Source organism: Canis lupus, chromosome 27, assembly GCF_011100685.1.
Source record: "Canis lupus familiaris isolate Mischka breed German Shepherd chromosome 27, alternate assembly UU_Cfam_GSD_1.0, whole genome shotgun sequence".
Taxonomy (NCBI): domain Eukaryota; kingdom Metazoa; phylum Chordata; class Mammalia; order Carnivora; family Canidae; genus Canis; species Canis lupus.
Window position 1 is genome coordinate 38505581 of NC_049248.1, and position 27793 is coordinate 38533373.

Genomic DNA, 27793 nt, shown 5'->3' on the forward strand with positions numbered 1-27793 from the left:
AAATAAAGATAAATCTTGAAATTCTGAGAAAATGTATAGCTTGAGTTGTGGAGGTAATGCAAAAGCTATGAAAAACCCTGGGGAATTAGTACAGGTAATTTCCACAGTGGAGCAGATTTGCTTAAGTGGTAACCCCCTGACAAAAATAGTCCAGTACCACCTTTCCCCACTAGGCCCCGCCCCTCTTTGCCCAGCCAATCCCACTCCCTTCCGGGGTTTAAAAAATCCTCCGCTTTCATTTGTACTCCAGTTTAATTTCTGTCCAAAGTTTTGTGGTTCAGGGCAAGTTTGCCAGCTTCTGTGAGCCTCAGTTTCCTAAACTCTAAGATACGAATAATAACATGCTAATTGTTAAGAACTAAAGGAAAATTCATGTGAAAATATATATTTTTAAAGATTTTATTTATTTATTCATGAGAAATGCAGAAAGAGGCAGAGGGAGAAGCAGGCCCCGTGCGGGGAGCCTGACGTGGGACTTGATCTTGGGTCTTTGGGATCACGCCCTGGGCTGAAGGCAGCGCTAAACCGCTGAGCCAAACCGCTGAGCCACCCAGGCTGCCAGTGAAAATACTTTAGAAATTAGAAACTATATAAAAAGAAGGCATTATGATTACATATATTAATAAAGGTCAAAGCCATCCCTCCCCTGAAGGTTAAATAGTTATCAGTCACTGCATATGATGGGAATCTGGTTCATCAGAATATTTACACCAGTTGATGCCTTGAAGTTTCTTGGGAGGCAAGGGTATTCTGGGAGGTGAAAGATTTAAAAAAGGAGCTGGAAGGCAGTGAAAACTTACAAAATTTGGAAGGAGGCCTGTAGGCACTAGTGTCTGTCCAACTAAACCCCCCCAAGACCCATGAGGCAGAAAAATACCATATATTTTTAAAGATTTTATTTATTTACTTTAGGAAGAGAGCACAAGAAGAGGTAGAGGGAGAAGCAGACTGCCCCCTGAGCAGGGAGCCTGATAGTGGGGCTCTATCCCAGGATCCCGAGATCATGATCTGAGCCAAAGGTGGGTGCTTAACCAACTGAGCCAACCATATGCCCCCCCAACCAAGTTTTATTTTAAAGAATGAATATAATTGCTTGCATTTTCCCTCTACTTCCTTCTTCTGTTTCATTGATCATTCCTAAGGCTTAAGTTTCTCCTTTACGTTTTAATTCATCTGACATAGCACGTTTTTAAAAATTTAGCGTTGCTTGCTTTGATTTTCCAGCTGTCTTTTGCTGATGGAGCTTCTGTGAAGGGCAAACTCAAAATACAGCCCGCTGCACAGCACGGGGAGGAAAGTGGTGCTTGCTATGGGGGGACCTGGGCAGCTACACCTTTAGCCCTGGCAGAAGCAATGTGGGTCACAGCTACTTGCTGGGGTAAGGCAGAGGCAGCAGTAGTTAGACCAGACCAGACCCAACCAAGCAAAAACAAACAAACAAAAGGGAGAGAGCGAGAAAGAGAACAGGGGAATGGAAGTGGTGAAGAGGAAGGGAAGGCCACCAAAGACAGGAATGGATAACATCAATGGTTCTAAGTACAGTTCATGTACCGACTCATAAGCCACATGACAATACTGTGAGGCGAGCTGGATTATTATTATGCCCATTTGATAGATGAAGAAATTGAGGCCCAGAAATGTTGAGCAACTGTCCGCAATGTCACACAGCTCCTAAGTGGTACAAGTGGGATTTGAAGTCAGCCAGACTGGCTCTGCTGTACTTGTAGTTCTCAAACTTTCTGGACTTAGGACTCTCCCCCCACCAATCCCTGTACTTTTAAAACTATTGAGGACTGCAAAGGGTTTGTTCAGGTGGGTTTTATCTGTTGATATTTGCCATATTAGAATCTTAAACATACTTAAGTCATTGAAAAATAACAAACCAATAATGTGCTAACATAAATAATATTCTAAAGTGAAAATAGCTCTATTTTTCAAAATAAAAACATTTAGGGAGAAGGATGGCATTGTACAGTTTTGCAAATTTCTGCACCATACCATATCCCTTTTGGTGTGATGGTGGGTAAGAAGTGGGAAGGAAATGAGAGAGACTGAAAGGTATAAACCATGGGAACTCCAAGCCTATTTCAGTGAGCACCCCATGTGACCTGTATGAGGAAGAAATGATAACTAAAGACTTGTCTGAATAGGATAGAGCAGCATCTGGATTTGCATGCCTGTTTTACTCTTCAACAGGTTGTTTGGAATCCCTCTTCCAATCTACATACACATGCATCTATATTTGCATGTCTGAGGTTCAGTAAAAAACTTTGAGTTTTTTTTACTGAATTGGAAGAGATTTTCAAGATTTATCTGACTAATTTTATGAAGGGAAGCAGTTGAGGCTGGGCACAAAATCAACATCACTGGCTGAGCTACTTACTGGTTAATGGGAAAACGGGGGCTAGAACCCAGGTCTCCTGTCTTCTCATTCCACTTCAGAATGTCATGTCACGGGGATTAATAAATCTTTTTTTTTTAAATAATAAATTTATTTTTATTGATGTTCAATTTGCCAACATACAGAATAACACCCAGTGCTCATCCCATCAAGTGCCCCCCTCACTGCCCGTCACCCATTCATCCCCACCCCCCGCCCTCCTCCCCTTCCACCACCCCTATTTCTTTTCCCAGAGTTAGGAGTCTTTATGTTCTGTCTCCCTTTCTGATATTTCCTATCCATTTCTTCTCCCTTCCCTTCTAGGGAATTAATAAATCTTATTCAGCCATTAGATAAATCTGTTTCCACCAGAAAACTTGTGAATTGACAACCGCACAATCTATAGTCCATTCATATGCTTTATCAATGACATCGTGAAAAATTGCTCATCTCTGAAAATTGCCTCTCCCAAAATGTCTTGGTCTGATGTTTTGTTAGGACTAGTTACAATTTCTTGCTTATTGTCTTTTGTTTCACAGGTTGTGCTGAAGAGAATATGGGCTTGACTTTGGAAAGAGTAAGGATAGGAGACCCAACGGTTCTGAGACATCTGAGAACCACTGATTGGCCAGTCTGTTATCTGCAGGATCTACTTTTCTTAAGGATGAGCATATTTTGGTCCATAGGTTTCCAAGACAAGCACATTCCTGCCAACATGATCCCTGGACAAGCTGTTCTGGAATTTGAACTTGCTACTGAAAAGGGGTTAAGTCCAGGACACACACACTCATTTCAGTGGGGGGTGAGCCATAGTTGGCTATGTTAGCACCTCATTATACAACAGTTTCAGAATAAAGTGATTCCAGATGTGCTCTCAGCAAGTACCTAGTACTTATGTTTTTAATCCATTAGGCTAAAATCCACCTTTCTGAATATGGGAGGAACCTGAAGTTAGTTAATTAACTAGTAATTCCTAGTTACTTTATAAAGTTGATTCTAAATTGGCCATAATTTGCAGGATACTTTAAGCTAGCTGATTCCAACCTTATAAAACATAGATATTTACACATACATACGTGTATTCACACACATATGTATCTGATTAGGATTAGAAGTTCATTTTGAGTACCAGTTTGATGAACATGAAGTTCCTCTGTCCATCTAAGGAGTAGTAATTTAGTTTCCTTCTTCTGACTAATGAAACTGCTTGTCATTCTGAAGACCAACTTCATGGGAAGTCCTGGTTAAAGACTCCCCCTCTCCTTTGCCTTTTTTGTTTGTTTGTTTTAGATTTTATTTATTCATGAGAGACACAGAAAGAGAGAAAGAGAGGCAGAGACACAGGTAGAGGGAGGAGCAGGCTCCATGCAGGGAGCCCTATGTGGGACTTGATCCCGGGACTCCAGGATCATGCCCTAGGCCAAAGGCAGGTACCAAACCGCTGAGCCACCCAGGGATCTCCACTCTTCTTTGCCTTTTTAAACACAGTTGACATTTTTCACTTCATAAACTTTGTAACCTGAACTTATAAACAAGAATTAAAGAGAAAAAGTGCCAAAGGTCTTCTTTGACAAGTCAGATTATTGTTAATATGGGATTTTTGTGTCACTTGGTTCTGGAAAGTGAGGAGCTGAGGGCGAGTATTTCACTTTGCTTTAAAATATTTCAGATTTGGGGCACCTAGGTGGCATGTTGGTTGAGCAGCTGACTCTTGGTTTCAGCTCATGTTGTGATCTCAGGGTCGTGAGATCAAGCCCCACATCCAGCTCCACGCTCAGTGTGGAATCTGCTTGAAGCTCTCTCTCCCACTCCTCCCAACCCCACTCTCTCTAAAATAAATAAGTTTTTGAAAAAAGTTTCAGATTTGTCTGCAGAAAGTATGTGAGTTTTTTTGTTGTTGTTTTTGAATACAAAGCAAACCTGGTCTTTACTTACTGTAGTTGAGAACATTGCATTCTAATAGGCTCTTTGATGTGATACTAAACATATTTTTAGGGACACCTGGGTGGCTCCGTGGTTGAGCATCTGCCTTTGGCTCAGGTTGTGATCCTGGGGTCCTGGGATCGAGTCCCACGTCAGGCTCCCTCCGGGGAGCCTGCTTCTCTCTCTGCCTGTATTCGTGCCTCTTAGGAATAAATAAATAAAATCTTTTAAAAAACATTTTTAAAAATTTAGGCATTGTATCTGGCTTTCAGGACAACAACATTTATTTGTCAAAGATTTTAACCTAGGACATTATTCACTGGGTGGAGATATTGGAAAACATATTTTTCAGACATACCTGTTTTGTTGCAGCTAAAGTGGCAACCACAGCGGGCAATTTAGATTGGAGAATGGATTCTGGATCTAGACTGCCTAGCTTGATTCCTGGTTCTGCTTTTTGCTAGCTATGTGCTTCCATTTTCACAAATGTAAAGAATGAATAATGACTGGTGAGGATTTAATGAGTCCATGCTCGTAAAGAAAGCACTTAGAACTGTGCCAAATACATATTAAACACTTACGCAAGTGTTTATTTAAACAAATAAAAAAAAATCTCAAACTTTGTCTTTGCCCAGTCGTAGATGCTAATATCGAGTACCAGCAGAAGCAACATATCAGTAGTTAAAAGAAAAACAATCCTTGGGATTAATCCACTGTTGTGAAGACTTGTCTTCTAGGTGCTTCCATTCAATGGGCTAAAGCTGGAAGACAAGAAGATGAGGAAAGTATACCAGAGTGTCATGCCCTTGCTTAAAGCCTCAGAGTGAGACCTTGCTAGATAATTTGTTTATGTTATTTCCAATTAAAGCTAAAGACCCTTGGTGTTACTCATCAGTGGGTGATGGATGGACATGGTCAGTGTGTGGATTGTCAAGCATTTGTAGTTTAATAATATGAAGGGCTTACTCTGGATGAAATGGAAAAGTTGTGGTTTTCCCTAAGTCATATAGGGAGTCACTGCTGAGTCAGCAGGGCCCACTAGTCTATGTGACAGTTTTGTGACAGTTTTATGCTATTGCAGCCCTTCAGAGGCATGGGGCCTTTTGCTTGGAGACAATTCCTCTTCAGGCTGGCTGACAGAGCTTGTCCCAGAACATAGAACCTGACAAGTGGAGTACAGGTTGGCTTGCAGCCCCCACCTCCCCTCTATCCAGGATCTGGTGCCATCCACAAACTACACATTGAATGCCATAGCTCTGGAGACAGGTTTTTGCATATCACTTCCTATGCTTCTGCTCAGAGTATGTGTTGTTCATTCTGTTCTTAGTCTACTTAAGTAGCTGGGGTTGGGGAAGAGATGGTTTAGTGGTTTTTGTCATTGAATCCAATGACAATTGCTAATCACTACTTAGGATAATCCACAAGCATCTTGCTGACAGTCCACGGCTGTTTTCTATCAGAGGTTTTATTAAGACACTTAATTTAGGGTTAAGGTACCACTGGACCTTTTAGGAGTCTGACAACAAAGAGAGACACACCAGAGTATTAGACCTTTTTAGCCATCAATCATATTTCTGCAATGCTATTGGTTCTTTTTTTCTACATCCATTTATGATTTAAGATGATGCATTTTATTATTTTTAATTTTATTTATTATTTATTACTATTTTATTTATTTATTTTTATTTCCAATGGTTTGCAAGCTGTAACTGAAAGATTGAAAGCTTGGGAAGGGCCGTGGGTAAACCAGTCAGTCTGTTGACATAGAATCACGTCAGGAATGGCCTCACAAGATTTGTGAGTTTTGGCCTCTTCTGTTTCTCATCAAATATTTCTCTTCAATATTATCCAGTCAGATTCCTCATTGGATATGCAGTAGGTTAAAATCCCCATTAAAGTTTGGACTTCAACCAAACATAGCAGAGAGTCTTAATTCTTTAACGTTATCTCTCCAGATTCTTTTATTATATAGTTTCAGCAGTCCTGAAATTTGGAAGGTGTGGATCAGGATCTTTACTATCCCCTCACAAAGAGAGTGCCACCTATACAAAGTTTTATTGTTTCAATTGCATTGACTCACATTCTTAAGGAAACTTGGAATATATTCTATTGTTCTAATCTTATCCCTTTTCATTTAGAAACTCCTCGTTTTTCATTCCCATCTCCTGCTCTGGATTTGTTCCATTCTAAAATGAGTAGGAACTCTGCTTTTTTAGTTCACTCATGGTCCAAGCATAGCTTTGGAAACAGGTGTTTTGATCATCAAACTTCTAATAAGTCGTATGCATGCAACACATTATACTTCCTAAAGTACTCTTCAAATGCATTATCACATGTAATCAACCTGAGATTTTGCAATTGCTTTTATGATTTTCTCCTTTTTTTGCAAACTTGAAAACTAAAGCTCAGAGGTCTACATACTGTGCTACCCAAAGGCTATGAAGACATCCAGGCTTTTCACTTTATATTGACTAAAGTGAAAGATTCCCCCTCCCCATAGTTTCCATAGATAGAATTACCCAACAGTACAATTTTAAGACATATTTTGCTCATTTGATTATGTGTAGCACAGTTCATGTAGTGGGAAATATCTATATTGGTAGCTAGTCTGTGATTTTGTTCCAACTTACTTATAGAATCTTTTGGAATGGTTTAAAATTCGTAGGGTTTTTAACTCAAACTAGACAAAAGGATAATGCACAATTCTTCAGCAAAATTTACAGTAGTTAGCATATCTACAGCTTTTCAAAGTAATCAGTTGGAGAGAACCTTGAATTTCTTTTTTCTTTTTTGTTGTGCTTATCATGTGTCCCAGCTAATTCAACATTTTCACTTTTTCTAACTTTTTCTCAGGGTGTGTTGACACTCAGGTTAATTTTGAGCTGGTTTTAAGAATATCCAGGGCCTCGGGGTGTCTAGGTGGCTCTGTCAGTTAAGTGTCTACCTTTGGCTCAGATAATGATCCCAGGGTCCTGAGATCAAGCCCCAGCTCTCTGCTCAGCGAGGAAATCTACTTTTCCCTTTTCCCCTGCTTCTCCCTCTGCTTGTGTTTTTTTCTCTCTCTCTCAAATAAATAAAAATCTTAAAAAAAATTTTTTTTAAAGATTTTATTGATGAAAGACACACACACACAGAGAGGCAGAAAGAGGCAGAGGGAGAAGCAGGCTCCATGCAAGGAGCCCGATGTGGGACTCGATCCCTGGAGTCCAGAATCAAGCCCTGGGCTGAAGGCAGGTAGGTGCTAAACCAGTGAGCCACCCAGGGATCCTGTTTCTAATTTTTTTTGAAGTTTACTTATTTTTTAGTAATCTCTACACCCAATGTGGGGCTCAAACTCACAATCCCAAGATGAAGAGTCACATACTCTTCCAACTAAGACAGCCAGGTGCCCCATGCTATGTTTATTGTTTTATTTTTAAAGATTATTTATTTATTTATTTAACACACACACACACACACACACGCACACACGCACACACACACAGAGGCAGAGACACAGAGGGAGAAGCGGGCTTCATGCAGGGAGGCTGACATGGGACTCGATCCCCGGTCTCCAGGATCAGGCCCTGGACTGAAGGCGGCGCTAAACCGCTGAGCCACCAGACTGCCCCTGTTTATTGTTTTAAACTAGAAGATTTTAACATAGTCTAAAGTGTTATAGGGAGGATCAAAGACTTTGAAATCTGAACATTTCTGGGCTTGAATCTTCACTCTATAATGTACTACTTATAAGTTATAGTATAACGAACCTTCCTTAGGCAATAACTTCTCTGGTCTTCAATCTCCTCACCTGTAAGTTTGGGATTATATTATCTACCTTGCAAGAGTGTTGTAAGGATGATCTGGAAAGTCATATGCAAAGTATTGAGAATTATGCTTGGTGCATAAAATGTGCTCAAAGCTCATACCCAGCATTTGATGAAGACAGAGATAGCTATAGTAGCTCCAAGTTATTATACATTATTATAATTTTAAAAAAGGTAGTAAATATATGAGAGGAATGTAAAGATACATGTAAGATTATCTTAGCTCCCCAAGATTCATACATTTGCTGCTGAAGCAGTGACAAGTCTGAAGTTTCTGAATGTACAAAGATTAATTTAAATCCAATCCTAGAGATGTGATTAATGTTGAGAACTCTGAGGGGCAAGCAGCATGGAGGTGCTAGGCGAGTAGTATAGACGAAGTGGGACATTTTCTTTCTTTTTTTTTTTTTTTAAGATTTTATTTATTTATTCATGAAAGAGAGAGAGAGGCAGAGACATAGGCAGAAGGAGAAGCAGGCTCCATGCAGGGAGCCCGATGCGGGACTTGGTCCTGGGACTCCAGGATCTGCCCTGAGCCGAAGGCAGACACTCAACTGCTGAGCCACCCAGGCATCCCTAAGTGAAACATTTTTCAGTCTCACCTCCCATACTGATGCTGGTGCTAGGGTTTCCTCCTCCTTCAGGAATCATGGAAGCTCCTGCCTACCTACTAACACTGATCCAGAGAGGACAGTGAGCCACTGGCTACTGATGGTAGCATCATACAAAGTAGAGTGAGATGGCCGAGTCTGTTTCTGAGGAAAGATCCAAAGTCTGTCAATGTCCATAATCAACCAAAGTCATTCAGCAATCATTTTTTGATATGATTTTGGGGTATGGCATTTTTAGAATTCATATATGCAACTTAATTAGCAGCCAAGCACCCGCTGATCAGATTGTATAGCACTTGATTAATCTTTGTGTGTAAAAATCAGTCACATAATCCATAGCGTAAAATATTTATGATGACAATAGCAGTTGGGCAAGATATTCTGAATTTTACATGGAAGAGCAAAGAGCCCATAATAGTTAAGATAATTTTGAAGAAGAACAAGGTGCAGAATTTTACTTTAATAGATATCAAGACTTACTATGAAGCTATAGTCATTAAGGCAGAATAGTAATAACGTTTAGAAACAGATCCACATGTATCTGAAAACATGGTATATGTAAGAGGCCAGATTGGGGAAAATTTTGATGCTTCAGTAGTGGATTTTGGTACAGTAGGGGAAAAAAAGAAAAATTAGCTTCCCATATCACACCATAAGCAAAAATTAACTATCTTAAACTATATTTAACTAGCTTAAAGACATAAATGTGAAAAGCACAATTTTTAAACATCTAAAAAACCATTTTTGTGAACTTGGAATAGGTAGGATTTCTTAAATGTGTAAAAAACATAAAGAAGAACACGGACAAAAAATAAGCTTGATAAGGTTAAAATGAGAAACTTCAGAAATTAAAAGATGCTTAAGCAATGAAAGACCAGTGAGCAAGGAAGAAAGAGCTTTAAATATATAATAAAAAAATTCATGAAGAGAATGCATAAAGAATCCCTATAAATCAATAAAGGAAAGGCAACCCAATGGAAAAATGGGTAAAGGATATGAACAAGCAATATACGGAAAAGAAAGCTCAAATATCTAGTTGTCATGAGAGCACAGTGATCAGGGCAATGCAAAGTTTAAAAGGTCAGAAGATAGGATTTTGCATCCACCAGAGATCAAGTGTTGCTGAGGATGTAGAACAAACAGAACAAACAGAAATCTTATGCATTGCTCATGGGAGGATTTCACTGACGCTACCACTTTGGAAAACAATTTGACAAAACCTAGGACTGTGGATGAAGCTGGCCATACTACCTTCACCTCCACTGCTGGGTTTAATCTCTAGAGAAACTTTCACAGCCCTGGCCACAGCCCTAATGCAAATTAGGGGCTCAGCAAATAGATCTTTAAAAAAGGAAAGAAGGGAGGGTGGGAGGAAGGAAGAATATTTGTGTCATTGGCTTCATTTCTGCTTTGTTCTGAGTGGTGTGGAACTACTCCTTCCTTGCCAGAGTGGTCCCAACCCACCTTATAGATTTGTCAAATGCCTGCAATTTTGAGAATCTCAGATTAGCCTCTAGATCTCCCAGATTCTAGGGAGATGACTGATGAATTAAATACATTCTTCTTACAGAATTCACAATGGTATAAATACTAAGCTCTAATTGCTTACTTAAAATGAATCTAATGTATAAAACGAGGTGTACTGGTATGTTACTGGTACCATAAAATATTAGTACTGGATCCTTACAATTATAATGGCAAAGAAAGATGACACCTGATGCCCTGAAAAGATAAAATGTCTTTTTGAGGCATATGAATAATCAAAAAATATTCTACTGGTTTATGAAGAAATGAGTGCTCTCTTTAAATAGTAAATATTCATATGCACTAAGCCAATCCTTTTATAACTATATTCCTAAGAGCATAGAAAACATGGCAGCTCTTCCCATAGCTGGAAGAATGTGTGGTTACCCTGGCAACAGCATCTTAGTTCCTGTTTCCAAGTACCACCTGGTGATTTCAAGTCTAACAGCTGTGCAGCATCTACATTTCCATTGAGGAAATAAAATGCATTCATGCATCATCTCATGGCGCATTTAAGAAGAAACAAGCTTGCAAATTTGGGGAAGGAGGGAAAGAAATAACACTATATATTAGCAGGGCCAATTGCAGTTTAAAAACCCTGACTGCAGTATTGGAAGCTTACCCAAAACAGCCAAGGCCACCACATAAGGGCTGTAGAATCCTGAGGCAGATTCTCCATCAGAACACTAACAATCACATAGGCCCAGTAGCCCAAGCACATTTTCTTATCCCTTGCCCAAAATATGTACTTTTTTTTTTTTTTAAGATTTATTCACCTGTTTTAAAGAGAGAGAGAGAGTGTTTAAGTGCAGGGAGGGGACGAGGGAGTGGGAGAGAAATTCTAGCAGACACTTCGCTGAGCTCAGAACCTGATTGGGGCTCAATCTCATGATCCTGAAATCAGACCCTGAGCTTAAAATAAGAGTTGGGTGCTCAACCAACTGTGCCACCCAGAGAGCCCCAAAATATGTACTTTAAGTGGATTGACACTCTTTGCCCTAATAGGCATTTAAACAAAATGGTTGGGCACAGTAGAGATAGAGGTGCCCAGGTGGGACAGTTGGTTGAGCATCAGACTCCTGATTTTGGCTCAGGTCCCAATCCTAGGGTGGTGGGATCCAGCCCTGTTTCAGACTCCTCGCTCAGCCTGGAGTCTACTTGAGATTCTCTCTCCCTCTCCCTGCCACTCCCACTTATGCTGTCTCTCTTTTGTTCTCTCAAATCTCTCTCTGTCTCTAAAGTAATTAAATAAATCTTTTTTAAAAAGTTGAGGAAAGTGAAGAAAACAATACCCTTTGTTTCGTGTTTGTTTCTCAATACTCCCAATTGCATCCAAAGTATCGGAATCCTTCTGAGATCTAGTCATATTAAAAAAGCCAAATCCTACAGTGATATCCAACAAAATAAGTGTTAGGGGAATTTCTAGATTATGTCATTGGATGCTAGACGGAAAGAATAGCATTAGTAGGCTGCAGGGGCCCAGTGAGCTAGAAAAGAATTTCCTGTCCTTTCCAAAAAAAAAAAAAGGCTATAAACAAATAGTGTTAAGATACATATTTAATTTTTTCCTTTCCCTTTCCTCCTGATTATTATGATTCTACACATACATTGTGAAAAATTTAGAAATAGAAAAAAGTATATAGGAACAACAACAGAAATCACTGAAGATAATAACCTTGTTAATAATTTTTATCTTTTTAATGCATTTTTTCCACTTTTGTTCTGCATTTTGGAAGGGAACCTCAAATGATCCAACGATGCAACAATTAATTTTCTGAATACTTATTATGATTCTGTGTCAAAGGAACATTTAAATTCTGATTTTGAGTTTCCTTGCATTTTTTTCTTATACCAGTGGCTTCGTACTCTCTTGTCGTTTCATGTTTGTCAATTCGTTCTTGAATTTCCTTCCTCTTATTTTATAGAGATCATATCTTCATATGCTTCTGTTTAGGATACCAAACAGGACATCAGCATTTTCTTTGGTACTGTAGAATCTTTTCAAAGGCATCATGTCGCTTTTATCCCACTTCATACTCTCACGGGGAGAAATTTACCTGATCCAACATAAATAGCACAGAACATCCCTAGCACTGTCCACTTCTATTCTGACTTCTCCTTTCTGAACTAAACATTGAAGGCTGGCTATGTGTACAGCCTCTGCTCAGTTTCCAGGGCTTAGGATTTCTTCACTGGAGCACTTCTTAAGTATCTGAATTCCTACTATGTGCAGACACTGCTGTAGGTGCTGGGGATAGGGCCATGAACAAAACAAGTTTATATAAAATAAGTAAACCTATACTTGTATAATGTAGATTGTAATATTAAGCTTCAAATAAGGGAGATAAGTTAGGGAGGCAGTTATTTTACCTAGGGGGTCAGGGAAAGACTTGCAGACTGAAACTGGTATTTGAGCTGATGGAATTCAGGAAATGAATTATTTGGTTATCTGGAAGAACCTTCACAGAAGAGTAGTCAAAGAGGGCCTTTTGAGCCATTCTAAAGCTTTGTTTTTTATTCCATGTGAGAGGTATTCCCATTCTAGGATTCTGAGCAGAACAAAGTCCCATAAGTCAAGTGAACCAAGTGTTTTAAGAAGTGAGAATAAGCAAGTGTGTCCAGTGTTGGACAGGGTGAGTGAGGGGAGGCTGAGAACTGACCTTTGTGTGTAGCACCATGGAGATCACTGGTGACTTCACACTAACAATTTCAATAAAGTAATGAGGATGAGAGCTATTTGAAATGGATTCCAGAGGGAGTGGAAGAAGCTGGACAGGAGGCAGACTACTCTGAGGAGTTTTACTCTTAAAAGGAAGAGAAATGGAATGGTAGCTAGAGGAGGATGTGGCACAAGGAGAATTAAAAAAAAATTTATAATGGAAGAAGTTATTACAGCACATTTGTGTGCTAGGCATGATCTACTAGGGAACAACAACTCAATGATGCAGGAGTGGGTGGACAATTGCCAGAGGAATGTGTTGGGTGAGAAGGGATGGGCTCCAGAGCACAAGTGTCAGGAGCATGAACTTGCACATGGCTACAGGAGTGAGGCTGGGGTGTGAGTACAGAGGGACCTACATGGGTGGGAGAACAGACATCCACTCAGTGTGGCTCAGGTGAACTTCGTTGGCAGTTAGCATATTAGACTACGGTGCCATCTGCCATGCATCCGGTGTATCATGTGCACCAGGGCACTCCATGGAAGACTAACCTCTTCCTCTCCCCTTGTGGGCACACACACGCAGGCATTGTTCACAAAGCTTTACCACTTCATGTTGGTAAAGCAGGCACTACATTTATGTTCATTGTGCAGTTTAAAAAACTTGGGCTTGGGGGTGCCTGGGTGGCTCAGCTGGTTAAGCCTCCAACTCTTGATTTCTGCTCAGGTCATGATCTGAGGGTCATGAGATTGAGCCCTGCATGGGGCTCCATGCTTGGTATGGAGCCTGCCAAAGATTCTCTCTGTCCCTCTGCCACCCCCCGCCACTTGTTTGTGTGTGCGCTCTCTCTCTCTCTCTAAAACACAAAACAAAACAAAACAAACTTGGGCTCAAATCAGTTTGGCCAATAACATAAGGCCGCACATTGATAAACAATAGAGCAAGGAACTGAATCCAGACATTTTGACTGTTTCTGAGTTGTTCCACACTGCTATCGGGATGGACCTGTGGAAACAGGAAGGGATGTTTTACTTCCCAAGATTAAGATTCAATGTCTTTTTCTGGCTCGTATCTACAGAGGATCCCACCACAGGGATGATTGTGTGAATGCACAATCCATTCAGGTGCACAGGGATGTCTTCACCAGGTGGAGGACATATCCAGATGCATGCAACGTACAGATGGCCCTTTTATCCCATTCACTAGAGCAGATGCTTAAAGCACCCAAGAGCCTGCTCTACTCCCCACAGCCTTTGATGGGCTGCATTTGAACTGCACCTTCCCACCTGTTCATCCTCCAGCCACCTTTTGGTTGACATTCTACTGTTTCTTTTTGTTCGTTAGGTCTAGGGAGAAACAGAGTTTTGTGTTCACTCAATTGCCAGGAACCAGAGCACAATAGATTTTTGAACTTGGAATCATTCCAGGATCTCTGGTTTAACCCTCTCCATATGCACCCCATTTTCTTTATCTGCTATGTTGATATCTCAGGCACAGTCGAACATCTACTTCTAGAACTTTGTACCTTCAACACAGGAAAACACACACATGCACACACACACACACACACACACATCTGCTTTGTTTTCTTTTGGAAGAAGCTCTGAGAAAAATGATGTGAGAGTTCAGCTTGATGCCTGCAATTTCAAGGGCTGTCACTGCAATCATTATGTGAGGCCACTGGAGGTAGGGCTTTAACATGCATCTGGCAGTTATCCCATGTGCCAGGTGTTTTCCTCAAAATCTGCTACTTTGTGCTAGGTGAGCTGTACGTTCCAAGTGGCAGGTGTTTTCTATTACACATGCATAACGTGTATTAAGTCTTTGTACACTATTGTGTCATGTCATGGCTAATCAGTTCAAACTCGTAAGGAAGTGTTATTATTTAAAAAATTCAGGGATACAGATGAATGAAAAGGATGTTTCAAGAACTAAAATTTAACACATGTAACCAAAGAGTTTGTTTATTATTTATTTATTTATTTTATATTTATCTTAAGATTTTATTTATTTATTCATGGGAGACACACGCACACAGAGAGGCAGAGACACAGGCAGAAGGAGAAGCAGGCTCCTTGCAGGGAGCCCGATGTGGGACTCGATCCCAGGACCCTGGGATTACTCCCTGAGCCGAAGGCAGGAGCTCATCAACCACTGAGCCACCCAGGTGTCCCAAGGAGTATATTTACATGGTACTTAAACATGCCTTAAAAAGGAAAGTTAAGGGCAGCCTGGGTGGCTCAGCGGTTTAGTGCCTCCTTCAGCCTAGGGTGTGATCTTGGAGACCTGGGATTGAGTCCCATGTCAGTCTCCCTGCAGGGAGCCTGCTTCTCCCTCTGCCTGTGTCTCTGCCCCTCTCTCTGTCTGTGTGTCTCTCATAAATAAATAAAATCTTAAAAAAATGAAAGTTAAGGTTAAAAAGTATTCAGAAAAAAATAATAGAATGTATATATATAAACTTTTTTACATATGTAAATATATTATTATATATAACATAATATAAATTACTTATATATATGTAATATTTTCAGATGCTCCTATGGCTGAGAAGTCTACTCACTTGAAAATATCTTGGAATAAAAGATGTTTCATTCTGTCCCCTCACAGAAAGTTTTGCAGGAATTCTCCCATTGATTTGCTGCCTTTTGCAATCTCTTGCCCTAAAGACCCTTTCCTTTGTGGGAAAGTTCAGTCCTGGAGAATCATGGAGGAGAAACAGTCTAAGAGAATGAGATGATAGCTTTGTTAACATCTCCATATATGTTGATCGTGTGTGTTGTGGGGGTGTGTGGAGGTAGAGGATTAGGCAAAGCTAGAATTAGTCATATGAATTATGTGCTTGTTTGGACACTCGACCACTCCTGCCCTAATCAGTGCCAGTAAATCCTGCAGACAGCTCCAACACCGCCACTCTGTTTCTGTCCCACTCACATAAAATTCCATGCCAAGGTACAAACCACAATCCTCCCTTTCTTGGTTTTTCATGCAAAAACTATTTTAGAATAAATTTAAATGTCAAACCTTCAAGAACTCTGAACAGAGGGGACTTCAGCTCACTCAGTCCTCAACATGGCTAACTTTTTAAAGAAATTCTGATGAGAGTACTAAAATTTTAGAGATCTATATTTTTCATTGATTTCAGTTCCAGAGAGAAGCAAAATTGCTATGTTGAAGCAAGAGAATAAAAGAAGAAAGAGTGAGAAAAGCATAAATGTCAACAGCAGCACTTTCATGCCTGGGAGAGGTCCCACGGCCCTGTGTGTGAATAACATGGCAAAAGCTGCGTCACACAGTATGTAAACAAGCACAGTCCCCACACCATTTACAATTTTCAACATTGACCTAAACAGACATAGACACAGAATTCCAGTCCAGGCAGATGTGGATGAATGTACACATAGAACATTGCAGGAAGAACTTGGTGCTTTCTCCCCCCACAACTATTTTATTATACAAACATTTCAGATTTAATACACATTCAGTGTTCATAGTCTGAGCAATAGAAAACACATTTTAATCAGTCCTAGACAGCAGGAAAAACTTCCTGCAGGAGTTCTAGGAGGTTTATTCTTCATTCAACAGATGTTTATTGATAAAATAGAAGGCAGGAAGTTATATGACATGTCTAGCTTCAAAGAGCTTAAAATATGGTTGAGATATTTAGGGGAGTTTGGTCATCAGGGAATTTAAGAACTTTTGTATAATTATGTGAGACAAATATAAAACCATAAAGGGAAAAGAGAAGGTCAGAGTTTTGACTTCAGAATTACAAACTAAAAAAAGAATGTCTAGGTGATCTGGAAAAGTCTTGAGGTAGAAGCAATTGAACCAAGAACAATAGTATGCATTATCTAATCCAGTATTTCCCAAATTATGGAGTGGGACTCCAGTGGAATTCTTTGAGGATCTGATGAAAGTCATGAGGCCAGAAATAGCCATCTACCCTCAAACTTTTATGCAAAATGTTAAGAGATTTGGAGTCTGAGTTCATGGGCTTTACATTTTCAATCTAACAGTTACATTTACCATGGTTAATGAGTTGTCACTATTTATTCACATTCTTGTCTCCTCCAGTAGAATATAAGTATTTCTTGGACAGGATTGCATTATGTTTTATCTTTCATTTAACCCCTCTGTTTAGCATTAACGCCTCTTCATTAAACCTCTCTGTTTAGCATTGTGTTGTTGTGTAGAAGGTACCAAAGGTGTTGACTGCCTGCCTGTCTCAATGTTTAGGTGCTAGGTTAATACAGCATCTTCCAAATGTCAGTCATTTGAGTAACTTTCTCAATTTTTGCCGTGGCTGTTTACCACCTTTGTTATTATTTAGTACCTATAGCTGCAAAATGATGAATTCTGGTGATAAATAATAGCACATTTCAGGATAAGTATGCATGTTATTTTCATTCTGTTTGTTTTCAGTTCAGTTTACAGCAAAGAGAGACTTCCAGTTTACTTCTGGTGTACCTTTAATACCTGTCTGACATTTGGGTATCTTCCTTTGGAACTAATATAGAGACTTCTGTATGCAGCAGCATTTGGCTAGAAGTGAATAATATTACTTTTTTTTTTATTGAGTTTAGTTTTATGAAAAAAGTGATACTAATTTTCCGTCTATGGAAGAGACAAAAATTTTCTTTTAACATGTACTTAAGTTGAAAAAAGTTTATTTAAGGAAGAGTAGTAAATCAGTTATCTATTGATGTTTAACAAGCTACCCTGCACATAGTGGCTTAAGAAACAACAGTTTATTAGGATTCTGTGGGTTAGCTAGGCACACGTGGGCAATTCTTCTCCTCCATGTGATGTCTGCTGTTGGGGTCATTCCTTCATCTTGACAACTTGGATAGAGTTAGAAGGTCCAAGACAGCTTCCGTCATGTCTGCCAGCCCAGCTGGAGTGCCTGGAATGGCTGAAGCTGGCTGAGCCTCTCTCTCTCCACATGGCCTCTCATCCCTTAGTAGTCCAGCCTGGGCTTTTTTACATCATAGATGGATCTCCAGACATTAAAAAAAGAAAGCTGCAAAGTCTCTTAAGGCCTAGACTTGGGAGTCAAAAAGCATTACTCCTGCTACATTTCATTGGTTAAAAGAAGTCACAGGACAAATCTTGAACCAAAGGGAAGAAAAACAGACTTTATATATTTTTGGGAGGTTAGTGGCACACATGTTCCAAGGTGGAAAGAATCTTTGGCAATAATTTTGCAAATAACCTACCACAAGTGGTAAGCTTAAAGTAAACAAAAGGACAAATTGTAGCAGATATGGCAAAAATTGTGAGAGTGTTACTCTAATGACTAGTATTCGGGAATGCTATATTAACCTAATACCTAAATATTGTACTAGTCAGTCCATTGACCTTTTTTAGTACCTTATGCATACTAAATGCAGCACTACACACAAAGGGATTGAAGGAAGAAGATAAAACATGATAAGAACATGTCCTAGAATGGCATACATTCTAGTGAGGCAGACGGGTTTGAAAATAAATAGTCATAACAAAATAACCATGATGCTTATTATAGTAAAGGGTTTAAAATGTAGAGTCCTGACATTTTACATAGAAGTTTAAGAGCATGTGGATTTTTAGGGGGCCCATGACTTTTATCAGATTTTCAAGAAAGTGTGAGACCCTAAAAGGACCTGAAAAGCCCTGACTGAATAAAGAGACACACGGGTGTGATGTATGGGGATGACAGTTGCTAACTGCAGTGGTAAGGAAAAGGCTTCACAGAGATGGTGACTCTTACAGATAGGAAGGAGTCATGACTGAGGAGGAAACACGGGCTTGAGTTGGAAGCCAATTAGATGGGTGAGGAGATGGAGGGTAACTTTGCAATGTAAGGTGGTCTCTCTCAGAGATCAGATCACTGTAAGGGACTCCTCCCCAACCACCTCCACCCACAGACATCTGAATCTTCCCTATGTAGTCATAGAACCATGTGGAGTAGATAATGAGTATTATTGAAAACCCACTCTGATGGTCAGAACACCAGAGAAGTGGAAACCACAGGGAGAGAGGAACTCTAGGGTAGAGTGAGTTCCACTCTAAGTATGGTTAGTACCTAGGAATGAGTTAGTCTAGGGATGCCACTCTCAACTCCTTGCCATACTTTGATGTTGTACAGGATGGATTGCATCACTGTATGAGATGGATTATATCACTTGGATTTGAGTGCAGAACCTGTTGTATAGGCTTTTGGGTTTGGGATGTGTTGATTTGAGGTAGTGGTAGGACATGAGCCTCTCTTGCCATCCACGGGACAGCTTTCTGAGCCCTTTCAGTGGGGACAATGTGTTGAGAAGAGTTGCCTTTGGATCAGTCCACCAGCAGGCAGATGTTGTCTTCTGACTGTTTTACTCCAACCACACCGAAGTGAGGATATATTTAATTTTGAAAGAAAATTTCATAGTATAATAATATTTTATTATTATTATTATTATTGTTTCAGTTACTTATTTCTGAACACATCTGTCATCCTCCAGTGAAGAATGTGTACAATGGCTAAGTAAATAAGTCTATGTCAGTATTTCTGACCATGTCTACTTTGGCTGGTATCAGGATCCCTCTGGATTTAGGGTGAAACAAGAATAAGTTAGGTTGAGACATGTATTGAAATTATAGGATCCCATAAAATGAAATTTTCAGTAACCAGAACATATTACTTTAGAGCTTATAAAGATTTCAAATATTGGATGAACAAAAAAGAATTTAAGTGATTGGATCTATTATTATTTTAAACCTTAGGTAAAATATTTCAAAACCCCAGCCTTTGAGTGTTACTAGAAATTTGGGTTAGAAGAAACAAGTAATGTGTCAGTCTATTTGCCACAGCTCTGGACTTCATCCTGAGAGAAGAAGCTTGGGTTTGGGGATGATTTTAGACCACTATTTTTCTGCCATTTGCTGTTATTACCCTGATTCAATTCTATAAGCTGAGGCATTATTAAAAAAACAAAATGTAGTCAGGGAACAATTAATTCATCAAACACAGGCAGTATATAGGACAAAAATCCTAAAAAAGTACCCATGACAGAAAAGCTGGGGAAAATTTAGGCTCGGTATCAAGGAGCTGCTGTTTTCCTTTTTCATATTTTTTGTGACCTTGACTATTTCCATCATGATGTAAACCCATGGAATCAGATCACTGACATGTTAATGATTCTCTAGTTATGTTTGGTAGTTATTAATACTAGAGAGGTGGCAAGGACACTTTCGACAGTGCCTCCTGTCAAGAGAAAATGAAAACCTTCCGGTAGAGGTCCCAGAGCACTGGCAGTAGGCTTTATTCTAAGCCAGGCTCTTTAAAAGGGGGATCTAAGTGATTCACCCTCAATGTAATCTTTTTTTTTTTTTTGAGAATTTATTTATTTATTCATGAGAAATACAGAGAGAGGCAGAGACAGGCAGAGGAAGAAGCAGACTCCCTGTGGGGGGAGCCTGATGTGGGACTCCATCCAAAGACCCTGGGATCACGACCTGAACCAAAGGCAGACACTCAACCACTGAGCCACCCAAGTGTCCCATCCTCAATGTAATCTAGAAGAGGAAAAGATAACAGCTTTGGGATCCCTTGAGTTGGTGACAGAGAATACTATCATTACTACTGCTGCTAACTGCTATTACCGCTAGTAAGAATAATATAAGCTAGAGCAATGACTTGGTACTCATGATGTCTTATGGACTGTTCTAAGCATGTTCTGCACCTTAAGCAACGTAAATGTCATGGCAGCAGTAGACACCATTGCTATCTTCCTTTTACAGATGGGGAAACTGAGGCCCAGAGAGGTCCCATAGTTGGGAAGTGGAGGAGCTGGGATAGGAGTGGGTGCCGACAGGACAATAAGACTGCGAGCAAAAGTGAGGAACGATGATTTGTCCATAAGATGAGAAAGGTCCCTGGGAGGAAAGCTGTTCCATCTCTGAAGCCACTGCTAACAATGAGGAGCAGGAGTGGTTCAGCTTCCTCGCCCTGGGCTCCGCCCTGCCAACAGAAGGCAGAGGTGCAGGACAGAGGGTTTGGGACTGCTGCTGAGACCCTTGTCTACAGCCATGCACCCAGAATCTCACAATGAGCTAGATGGATGGCTGAGAATATATTAAACTTCCTTGGAGCCCTGAAGAAGTGCCATAAGCACTTAATGCTGGGGTACAGGGACACTCTTTTCTTTTGGTCTTAAACAAGCAGACTTTTTCAGTTAATTGAACAGGCATCTGGAGCCCATTTTATTTGTGTCTTTTTTTTTTTTTTTTTAAACCTCCTGTCCCCAATAGACAGGAATGACAAGGATAAAGGCTAGGATAAAGGGGAGGAGATCCTACCAGATTTTATGGAGACATATGTGAGCAGGAACGAGACCTTTAGGCAGAATTTATTTATAGCTCTATGGGGTGTATGGATTTGTGTTTATGTGTATGAGCATTCAGGAAATCTGACGTTTAAATTCCTTTAGTGTTCTTAGAAGGTGCCCGGGAGGATTCATTATTTTAGTTTTCATATTGATGTCGTTAAGAAAAGTTAGACAATTCAGATCATCTTATTTCTACACAGAAATTCTTACTGGCATCTCATGTGCTACTAACATGGGCATTTACTGGTACTCCACATTTTGGACATACAGTAACCACTATTACCTGGCCTTTTGTTGTGGACGGTGGTCCTACTCAGGCATGTTGGAGAGAAGGCATCTTCCCTTCCTGCCATGTTTTACCCTAGCCCCTCATTACTGTGTTCAGGAAATCACTCCTCTTTCCACCCCTAATTATGCCTCTGGGTACTTTACGGTAAGTGTGACATTTTTCTCTTGACAGGCAGTATTGCATTATAGAACTGTCCTTGTCACTCTTTATTGCTTTTAATAACTATGAAATCTCTTACGAGATGTCTAGAGGTTCATCAACATATGTTGATGGCACTATTCTATCAGTCCTGAAATGGTCAAGGTCACTGACAATGTGCCAGAGGAAGGAAGACAGTCAATGCGGTATTATAAATAGATATGTACCTTGAAAATGACCCTTTCAGACATGGGGACATCAGTTGGCAATAGGAAGGAAGTGATGAAATGCAATAATTTTATTTTACTTAGGGAAGTCTCTAGGTGTATGCCAAAGGCTTGTTATATTTAATTTGACTGGCATGTTAGCACATCAGAAGTTTAAACATTGATCACAATTATTCCACGATAATGAAAAGTGAATTAGAAGATAAGGATGGAGCAATACAGGTTGGATAGTCAAAACTTAGTATATGATACGTATTTTAACTTAGGAAATTGAAGTGAAACATGTAAGAACAGTGTACAAATATTTTGTCATTCTGAACTTTTTAAAAATAAAAGCATTGGGGACCATGGTAGTAAGTTGAAATACCGGTACTGAATCCCATTTCCTTGCCTCTTGATCTCTCATTTATTCTCAGTAGATATATTTTAATAATGAAACCTCTAATGGGTATATTGGTTTTGTTTCTTGGTACTCAAAAATGTCCTCAAGGCATCGATTTAGACTTACCAGTGGAGAAGTTGATAATTTGTGCCTAATAGACTTCAGAACTCAGCATCTGGAAAGAGAGAAAAGCAACAAAAACAGTATCATCATCAATAGCAGTAGCACCAAGAATAATGACAAGAGCATTAATCGGTGTACATTCTTAATTAACCCTTTCAACATCTCGTTTAGACAGGTATTGTCACAATAGGATAAGGGACCAAGGGTTTAAGCAGTGAGGTCAGACATTGGGTAAGTTAATTCACTCCTCTCAGAATTGCAATTTCTTCATCTCTAGAGGAGAAAGTATTATAATTTATAGTAATGATTAATAACACCTCATAGTTTTTTTCTGAAGATTACATAAGTAATGCATGTAAGCACTTAGCACAATGTCTATTTTATGATTGCTAGTTATCGTCATCATCATCACTGTCCCCATTTTTCAGATGAGGAAGTGGGAGCATGAAGATTCAAAAAGCTGGCAAATGGGAGGCCGGAATCAAATAAGGAGGCACTGGCCTCCCAAACCCCTGCAGGTCACTGACAGTCATCACCACACTGGGTTAGGGAATGTCGCCTTTTGGGAAAGGAAGCCACAGGAGTGTGATGTAGCCTTTGGCCAGGAATCTAACTGTAACTTTGGGAAGACGTGGGGGATGTGGGGGAAGGCAGTTATTTATAGTCAGGGCCTCTGGGGCTTCAGATGCTGCCTCTGACTGGGCCCTTCTCTCCCCTGCATTCCTGTCTTCTCCCAGTGGTGTTGCCCTTTCCATATGTCATGGTTGCCCAACACTAGAAAATATTTATTAGGTTACTCACTCAGGCCCACTTTCTCCCCTAATTCCCTTAATATCCTAGATTCCCTGAACTCCCTTAATTCCCTGAATAAGGAAAAGAAGGAAAGGGGAATAAACTACCAGTCGGATATCCTACCCCCACCTCCCCTTATGTTGTGTAGACCTAGGTCCTTTGCTTGTCTTCATGGAGCTATGCAATTTAAGCAGCTATTTGTAGCATCTTGTGGCAAAATAAATGTTAATCTTGAATAAGTGTCACTACAGGTGGGATGTAATGTTTTAAGAAGTTACCCTGGTCTTCTATCTATATAGTTCCCTTTCTGGTAAAGTATAAGCATTTGTACTGTGCAATGCCTCACCCCTTTCAAAAATTTGGGAGGAGAGGTTGGAGGTTTCTTTGACATTCAACAAGTCTTTGTTTTGCACTTTTGTCTGTTTAAGTGTTTTTAGAAAAGTTTTTTTTTTTCTACAGTGTAATCTGGGTAGGGATTGGTGAAATTACTATTCATTAGTATTTAATCACTTTCTCCTCTGTATTTTCATCTCTGTGATTCTCTCTCTCTCTTTTTTTTAATACTTTATTTATTTATTCATGAGAGACACACAGAGAGAGGCAGAGACACAGGCAGAGGGAGAAGCAGGCTCCATGCAGGGAGCCCAATGTGGGACTCAATCCCGGAACTCCAGGATCATGCCCTGAGCCGAAGACAGACACTCAACATCTGAGCCACCCAGGCATCCCTGTGATTCTCTTTTGTGTTAGATTTAGTTGTTTGTATATGTTTGTTTTCCTCTGTTGGGCACAGGCTTCTTGCAGACAAGGATAAGGCTTTCTTCTTTTCACTTGTACTTGGTACAGAGCATTTGTCAATAAACATCAGAGCACGTAGAACTAGTGGATTAGCTGTGTACTAACTGACAAATGAGTGAAAAGGAGAAGGAAGCTTATAGTCTTGACTCCAGGAGACAGTAAGTTTAGCAAGTCAGGTGCCTTTAGCAGTCACTAGTTGACACCAGCATAGGGTGGGAAAGAGGTCAAAAGAAAGAGACAGGGATCCCTGGGTGGCGCAGCGGTTTAGCGCCTGCCTTTGGCCCAGGGCGCGATCCTGGAGACCTGGGATCGAATCCCACGTCGGGCTCCCGGTGCATGGAGGCTGCTTCTCCCTCTGCCTGTGTCTCTGCCTCTCTCTCTCTCTCTCTGTGTGACTATCATAAATAAATAAAAATTAAAAAAAAATACTAAAAAAAAAAAAAAGAAAGAGACAAAAAGGGAGTGGACACAAAACATTTTTCTAGATAAGTCTCCTGAGTCAAGGGTAACAAATGCAAAATTAAATTTTTGGGACTACATCAAAATAAAAAGCTCCTGCACAACAAAGGAAACTATCAATAAAACTAAGATGACCTACTGAATTGGAAAAGATATTTGCAAATGGCATATTCAATAAAGGGTTGGTATCCAAATTATGTAAAGAATTGATACAACTCAACACCCCAAAACCAAATAAACCAATCAAAAAATGGGCAGAAGACATGAACAGATATTTCTCCAAAGAAGACATACAGATGGCCAACAGAGACATGAAAAGATGTTCAACATCTTTCATCATCAGGGAAATGCAAATCAAAACCACAATGAGCTATCACCTCACACCTGTCAGGATGGCTTAAAAAAAGGCAACACAAGAAACAAGTGTTGGTAAGGATATAGAGAAAAAGGAACCTGTGAGCACTGTTGGTGGGAATGCAAATTGGTACAGCCAATTTGAAAAGCAGTATGGAGATTCCTCAAAAAATTAAAAATAGAACTACCTTATGTTCCAGAAATCACACTACTGAGTATTTACTCAAAGAAAACAAAAACACTATTTTGAAAAGATATATGCACCCCTGTGTTTATAGTAGCATTGTTTACAATAGCCAAATTATGGAAGCAGCCCAAATGTCTATCGACTGATGAATGGATGAAGAAGATATGGTATAGATAGATAGATAGATACACATATATATGAATATTATTCAGCCATATAAAAAAGAATGAAATCTTACCATTTGCAACAACATGGATGGATCTAGAGAATATAATGCTAAACAAAATAAGTCAGTCAAAAGAAGACAAACCATATGATTTTGCTCATATTTGGAATTTAAGAAACAAAACAAATGAACAAAGGAGAAATACTGACAAACAAAAAAACAGACTCTTAACTATAGAGAACAAATAGATGGTTACCAGAGTGGGGGAGGGAACGGGTGAATTAGGTGAAAGGGATTAAGAGTCACTTAACATGAGCACTGGGTGGTTGGTGTATGGAATTGTTGAATCACTATGTTGTACACCTGAAACTAACAGTGTATGTTTACTATACTAGAATTAAAATGAAGTTTTTAAAAAAGGAGGAGAGGGCAGGTAGATGCAGAAGAAAGGACCTGAAGATACAAAAGAGGCTAGGATAGGGAAGATATTTTACATCACCAATCATTTCTCCCAGTTCCTAACCCCTGTCTTGGGCCAGTGTGCTCTGCCATTACAAACATCTTTATTTATTTGTTTGTTTGTTTATAAAGATTTTACTTATTTGAGAGAGAGAGAGAAAACATGAGCAGGGGAAGGCGCAGAGGCAGAGGGACAAGCAGACTCGCTGCTGAGCAGGGAGCCTGACCCGGAGCTTGATCCCAGGACCCTGGGATCATGACCTGAGCTGAAGGCAGATGCCTAACCAACTGAGCACCCCCAGACGACCCTTCCTTTATTTATTTATTTTGTTTATTTATTTATTTATTTATTTATTTATTTATTTAATTTATATTTATTTATTTTTTTAAAAAGATTTTATTATTTATTCATGAGAATACACAGAGAGGAGACAGAGAGAGAGGCAGAGGCACAGGCGGAGGGAGAAGCAGGCTCCACGCAGGGAGCCCGACGTGAGACTCGATCTGGGGTCTCCAGTGTCACGCCTTGGGATGAAGGCAGGCGCTAAACCGCTGAGCCACCCGGGCTGCCCTAGTTTTTTTTTAAAGCTTAATCAAGAGATTAGGTTTTATTGGACTCTTAAATTAGAAAGAAGTCAGGGCTGAAACTATTCAGCAGTGAAAAGTGAGTCACTATTTTCCTTCCTTTAGCCAGATCCAGAGTTCTGGTATTAGCAGGGAGCTGGAGATGGTGAATCTGAATATCTGATCTCCCGGGCCCAGAACAACTGATAGTAGTGATTGGGAGAGGAAGTGCAAGAGGTAGGATCCACTGTATAATTAGAGGCAGGTAACACAACAGGTCACACACCAGTGTGGGGCAATTATGCATGTTTTGTCCAGAGCTAGGCAGAGTAGACCTCCTGCATTGGTAGATCTAAATCTAGGAATTTCAGTGGACTGGCTCTGGCCTGATTACTGCTTGGAAAGAAATGGCCTTTCATTTTCTGTTTTCTTAAACCCCTTTTCCTCTTTTATTCTCCTCTGATGTCTTCCTGGACTAATAGAAAAAAAGGAGAACAGGAAATAAAGGAATACTTGGTTGTAAAAAGAATAAGCAATTTCCTAAAACCAGGTAACTTAATGTTAGCCTTAGGTTCTTCCAGAAAAAGTCCTCAGACCTATTTTTTACCATTCCTGATACTCTTAGTAATACTTTTATTTAAATTTAATTTTGTTTTTAACCAATCATCATGACTTTCATAAAGGCTCTGTTGGGTCTCTTAAACCTGACTGTAAACAAAATATATTTCAGAAGGTTCTGCAGAATTTAAATGTCGACTTGTTGAGGACCATGTGTTTCCTTTCTAGAGACATCTCTGAAGAGAGGAGAGGGTATAGGAGAAGGAAAAATAACAGGCAATGAGTAAAGTTAAGAGGAAACCCTTTTTGGGGGGATCCTGGGTGGCAGAGTTGGTTAAGCATCTGACTCGATTTTGGCTCAGGTCTTGATCTCAGGGTGGTGAGATAGAGCCCTGCATGGGACTCTGTGCTCAGCGTGGAATCTGCTTGAGATTCTCTCTCCCTCTCTATCTGTTCTTCTCCTCTCCCAGCCCCTCTCTAAAAAAATAAAAAGAAAAAAGTGAAACACTGATCACAGTGGATAGATTTGATTCCTGTTGTAACAGAATAAAGGAGCTTCTTCTTATTCCCAAAGATGAATACGATTCAGTTGGCATGTTCTATGTACACATGGTATAGTCAGCTTCGGGTCCGCTGCCAGCATTTTGGAGACACTCCATTCCTGGGCAGTGGGGACTATGAACAATGCAGCATTCCCCTCCTGTTCCCAGTGTGTTCCATCTGTGGCACTTTCTGTCATTTAGTTCCCAATTTGCTTGAAATAGTTTTATTTGCTCTAAAGTAGGATGATGCTATGTTGCCAATGACAGGCTCTGCAGCTCCATCACCACTGAAAATGCCGTCAGCACGATATTAAGGAATAAAAAGCTAACAGGTGGAAGTCAGATAGAGCCAGCAGCACGCACAGATGGCAGTGCAAAAACCTTCACTTTATTCTACTTCAGGCATGCTTCGTATTTCCATATTCTTACTAAGGTAGTGCAAAGCTACCGTAAGCATGGCTCTCTTTATGCATCCTCATTGAAGAGGTAACCCTAGAATT

The 27793-nt window shown here is 40.0% G+C and overlaps 1 protein-coding gene and 1 long non-coding RNA gene across 4 annotated transcripts in view; one reads left to right on the forward strand and one right to left on the reverse strand.

Annotated features, from left to right (window-relative positions):
• LOC119866347 (translation initiation factor IF-2-like) overlaps positions 1-3942 on the forward strand; it is a 17635-nt gene extending 13693 nt beyond the window's left edge. Inside the window, exon 4 of the mRNA XM_038577919.1 lies at positions 2920-3942. Within this exon, the coding sequence (XP_038433847.1) occupies positions 2920-3206 (287 nt within the window). The 3' untranslated portion in view covers positions 3207-3942. The remainder of the gene's footprint in view (positions 1-2919) is intronic.
• Positions 3943-7818: 3876 nt separating this feature from the next.
• The window catches only part of LOC102154451, a 94504-nt gene continuing 74529 nt past the window's right edge, over positions 7819-27793 (reverse strand). For 2 of the 3 annotated variants that reach the window (XR_005380083.1, XR_005380082.1), the window contains exons 4-5: positions 22418-22466; positions 7819-13909 (exon numbers count right to left, since the gene is read on the reverse strand). This is a non-coding gene — a long non-coding RNA (uncharacterized LOC102154451). Of the gene's footprint in view, positions 13910-15464; positions 15625-22417; positions 22467-27793 lie in introns of all 3 variants that reach the window. The other variant, XR_005380081.1, reaches the window with a different exon arrangement.